Below are 4769 nucleotides of genomic sequence, written 5' to 3'. Positions count from 1 at the left end.
TATATAAAAAATGCAACTTAAGGTCCAAGTTATGTCTTTTAGAAATGATAAACAAGTATACATAAATAATGTTGACAGTGATCGTAACAGTTACACATTTATTTAGATTAGCTTAGAGTACACAGTTATGGTAATTGTGGTAAAATCATAAAACAAATTATTGACTAGTATTAATAATCTGGACACATATTTACAATGCATTTGTGAATGATTATTGTTTGATTAGTAATGTTTGTAGACAGCTGCAGTTGTGCTTTCTGGGATTTTTCTGAATGGCTCATTGAATCACTTTCGGTGTGTGTGTGTGCGTGTATGTATGTGTGGCCCTGTTTTTCTGTAATTGTGGGTACCCAAAACCAGGAGCCCAATTACATTGTGAGGACTTGCCTTCCTCGTGGACAGTTTTAAAAGTAAAAGTTAGGTAAGTAGTGTTTATGGATAGGGCTATGGTAATTTTCGAGAGAATGAATTTAAGTCGATGTACTGTCCCCTGAAGTGATGGCAACACAATGTGTGTGTGTGTGTGTGTGTGTGTGAGTGAACTAATGCATACTGCAGTGGCCAATGCTAATGATGGAGGGGGAGAAGGAAAAAGAGGAAGAGGTGAGAGATGTGTGATTAGACAAGTAGCATGATGGTAGAAGGGAAACAGAAAAGTGGAAGACAGATATGAATGAAGGACACTACAGAAGAGTAAATACATTTCCCTGCTCTTCACTCTGACTCACCCCCCTGTCTTTCCATTCTTACACTGGAGCATTCTGCCTGTATGCCCTGATCATCACACACACACACACACACACACACACACACACACACAGACACCGTCATAGAGCTAGCTCCGCCTCCTCTGCAGTATAGCAACAGCTAGTGAGAGCAGCAATGGAGGAGCCAGCAGGGCAGCAGGAAAAAATAGAGGAATCATGGGAAGGAGGGCGTGATGGATGTAAAGCAGACTGGGGAAATGACTGCTCCCTCTCCTCTCTCCTGAAACACTCCTGCCTTCTTTGCTGGTCATCTCCCAGGGACACCGACATAGTGGAAACCGATGAGAGAGTCCTCATCAAGGCAGCCGAGATCAGAGTAAGAAGACCGCAGCACCTAGCGCTGGTGTGTCTTTTTTTTTTTTTTTTTTGTTTTGTTTTTGTTTTTTTGTTTTTTTATCTGTGTGAGTGGGTTTTGTGTTGGTATCATCTTTCTTTGAGTTAACATATAAATCAGAATTGTCCTTAATGGCCAAGTATGTTTGAACATACAAGAATTTGACTTAAGTATAATGCTCTCAATATGCTGTAAGGTAAGATGAATAGAAAATGAGAATAAAAATTGTGCATGTATTCAAGTAGGAAATGTAAGCAATCAAAAACTTAAAAGGAATGAGAGAAAAAGAGACAGCATTCATAAATATAAGTACATTATGGCAGAAGAGCTTTCAGACTGATACATATACATATGGATATATATACAATTTATTGCACTGGGGTGATTGCTGTGTCCTGTCCTACAATCATGGGTTAAGTGTCCATTAGAGTAATTGCACAAGGGAAGAAACTATCCTTGTGTCTGGTTGTCTTGGCATACAGTAACCTGTAGTGCCGTCCAGAGGGGAGGAGTTCACATAGTTCATGTCCAGGATCTGATGGGTCTACCCTCCTTTTGACCCATGAGGTATACAGGTCCTCCATAGAGGGCAGGCTGGCACCAGTGATATTTTCTGCAGTCCTGACTGTCCATTGGAGTCTATTCCTATCCTTTTGGGTTGCTGAACCAAACCAGACAGTGATGGATGAGCAGAGAACAGACTTGATGTCTCCTCTGTAGAACTGTATCAGCAGCTCTTGGGGCAGGTTGAACTTCCTGAGCTGGCGCAGGAAGTAGCCTCCTCTGTTGTGCCTTCTGGTCCGTGGATCAATTGGTACCGGGCCGCACAAGAAATCATTAATTATTTCCGTTTTATTTATTATCTGAGTCTGAACGATCTTTTATTTTGAAAAATGACCGCATTCTCTCGGTTACATCTCGGTCACTTGAGCGCCAAAACTGGCTTACTTGTGGACATATTCAGTCTGCTCAATGAACTCAATCTGTCACTTCAGGGGAAAATGACAACTGTCTTCAAGTTGGCAGATAAAGTAGTTGCATTTAAAGCCAAACTGGATTTGTGGGGACGGCGCGTCAACAGCGGCATTTTGGACATGTTTCAAACATTAGCGGGGATTTTGGGTGAGACTGAGCCTGAGCCTTCATTCTCCCAGCTGGTGCACGATCACCTGTCTTTGCTTTTAAAAGAGTTCGAGCGCTACTTCCCAACCACAAAGGACCCACGAACTGCCAAGGAATGGATCCGCAACCCATTTGTCAACAAACCAGGTGAATCCAGCATGTCTGTGCAAGAAGAAGATCAACTGCTGGAGATCGCAAATGACGGCGGCCTTAAAAGTATGTTCGAGACAACAACTCTGTCGGTGTTCTGGATTAAAGTCATGACAGAATACCCTGAGATCGCCACCACAGCACTGAAAACCCTGTTGCCATTTCCGACATCCTATCTGTGTGATCTGTGTGGTTTTTCTGCAGTGACAGCAACCAAAACAAAACAACGGAGTAGACTGAACATAAGCAACATACTCCCTATTACATGGGACCGTCTCGTTGCAGAGAAACAAGTTCAGGGCTCCCACTGACTTAGCGTTATGGGGAATCACAGTGGATTCACGCGATTCACGTTTATTATTATATTTACCCCCCCGGGCCACGGTAAAATTGTCAAGCGTTGACCGGTCCGCAGTGATAAAAAGGTTGGGGACCACTGTTCTTGATGATGGTGCTGATGTTGGCCATGTACTTCAGGGCTTGGGAGAAGGTGGAGTCTAGTAAATTGAAAGACTATGCTGCTAATACAGTGCTACCGAGTATGGTGGGTGGGTGGGCGACTCCTCCTGAAGTCTACTCTCATTTCCATTGCTTTGAGTGTGTTAAGCTCCAGGTTGTTGCGACAACACCGAGGCCATCTGTTCAACTTCCTGTCTGTAGGCTTGTCACCATCTCAGATGAGGCCAATGACCATTGTGTCATCTGCAAACTTCAGGAGCTTAACAGAGGGGTCTTCCAAGATGCAGTCATTGCTGTAGAGCAGTGGTTCTCAAACTTTTTCTGTCATTCCCCACTTTTTGAGTGGGGGCAGGTTCAAGCCCCACCACCTGTCATCCATCACCCCATCAAAATGGTAACAAAGTAGTCCAAGTTTAAAATTTTCACATTTATTGAAATATCATGAAGTTTTAAATCAATAACACCAAGTTCAAAATAGAGAAAATAAAAGTGCAATTGTGTCATCATTTTGCTTTACTTTGTCAACAGAGCAAATGCATTTGGCAAGAAGAAGTAGTCAATATGTGAGTCTTATCACTGCATTAGTGGCTGCAATGAGCCTGTTTTGTCCATTGCACATTTAGTGCAACTATCTTGATTAGAGCCTGGAGCACTTTTCTTTTCCCTGCCATGGTCTGTGCGCCTTCCGAGCAAAAGCCCAAACAATTCTCCCATTTCAATGTGTGCTCAGTGAGGTAACTGTCAAGAATCTTGAAAAGCTCATCAGATGTGGGCAGGCAAAATGAGCTGGGTCAGTTCAGAGTGGAGGATGTCCAGGATGATTGTGGACTTCAGCTTGGCGTTCAACACCAAGAAGACCTGTGCATAGGTCCCTGGGGAGTCAAGGCACTGCAGTGCCATGTTGACTGCATCATCCACTGACCTATTTGCCCAGTAGGCAAACTGCAGGGGGTCCAGCAGGGGGTCTATGATGTCCTTCAAGTGGGCCAACACAAGTCTCTCAAAGGACTTCTTGATGACAGATGTCAGGGTGACAGGTCTGTAGTCATTCAGTCCATTGATGGAGGTTTTCTTGTAAACCTGAATGATGGTGGAGCGTTTGAAGCATGAGAGGACTTCACACAGCTCCAGTGATCTGTTGAAGATAAGTGTGAAGATGGGGACCAGCTGATCAGCACAAGCTTTCAGGCAGAAGCCGGGATCACACCATGTTTTTTTAAAAAGGCCACACACATCCTTTTCACAGAGCGCCATGGGTTCAGGGGAAGGGAGGTGATCATGAGGGTAGCAGCTGCTACCATGTAGCAGCTCTCATGTGATGTCATGATGCTGACAATGTGAGATGAATCTCAGATTGGTTGAGTTTGTAGATGAACATGTATGCAATGCAAGTATGGATTACTAGCTGGGTAAAGGCCAGGCTGTAGTGTGTGGCTTATTGTTATTTGATTAACTTTGGTAATTAATCAACCATTTGGAAAGATGGTAACTGTCATTTTAAAGTGACAATTTGGCTATGACCACGACCTGAAGGCAGCTTCTATAGTTTTATCTACAGTGGGTACGGAAAGTATTCAGACCCCCTTAAATTTTTCAATCTTTGTTATATTGCAGCCATATGCTAATGTAACCCAGGTTATGTTTTGAAGCTCAGATTTACAGAGTGTCCCCGAATGCCCCATTAGCAAATTAGCGCGAGATGTGATAGATTTAGGGGAACTCACGGAGGTCTCGAGTTCTCTCGCACATGGCTGAGCAGACACGCACCTTCCGACGGGTCGGCAGAGAGGAAAGCCATTAGAAGTGCAGGAGACACCTAGCAGGATATTTAGGAGCAGTCGATCACTGCACTGTGTTTCATAGGAGCTAGCAGTGTCAATAATAGAGTTATTGAGCATATCTGAGGGAAAAGGACAGGAAAAACTCCGACGTCGTTC

The 4769-nt window shown here is 43.8% G+C and overlaps 1 protein-coding gene across 1 annotated transcript in view; it reads left to right on the top strand.

Moving 5' to 3' along the window:
* The first annotated feature begins 882 nt into the window (after positions 1-882).
* The window catches only part of LOC109971395 (uncharacterized), a 56497-nt gene continuing 52610 nt past the window's right edge, over positions 883-4769 (top strand). The window contains exon 1 of the mRNA XM_020619623.1: positions 883-1110. Coding sequence (XP_020475279.1) covers positions 883-1110 — 228 coding nt within the window. The remainder of the gene's footprint in view (positions 1111-4769) is intronic.

Source organism: Monopterus albus, unplaced genomic scaffold, assembly GCF_001952655.1.
Source record: "Monopterus albus unplaced genomic scaffold, M_albus_1.0 scaffold223.1, whole genome shotgun sequence".
Lineage (NCBI taxonomy): Eukaryota > Metazoa > Chordata > Actinopteri > Synbranchiformes > Synbranchidae > Monopterus > Monopterus albus.
Note: the sequence above shows the minus strand (reverse complement) of the source record. Positions and strands in the feature narration are given on the sequence as shown.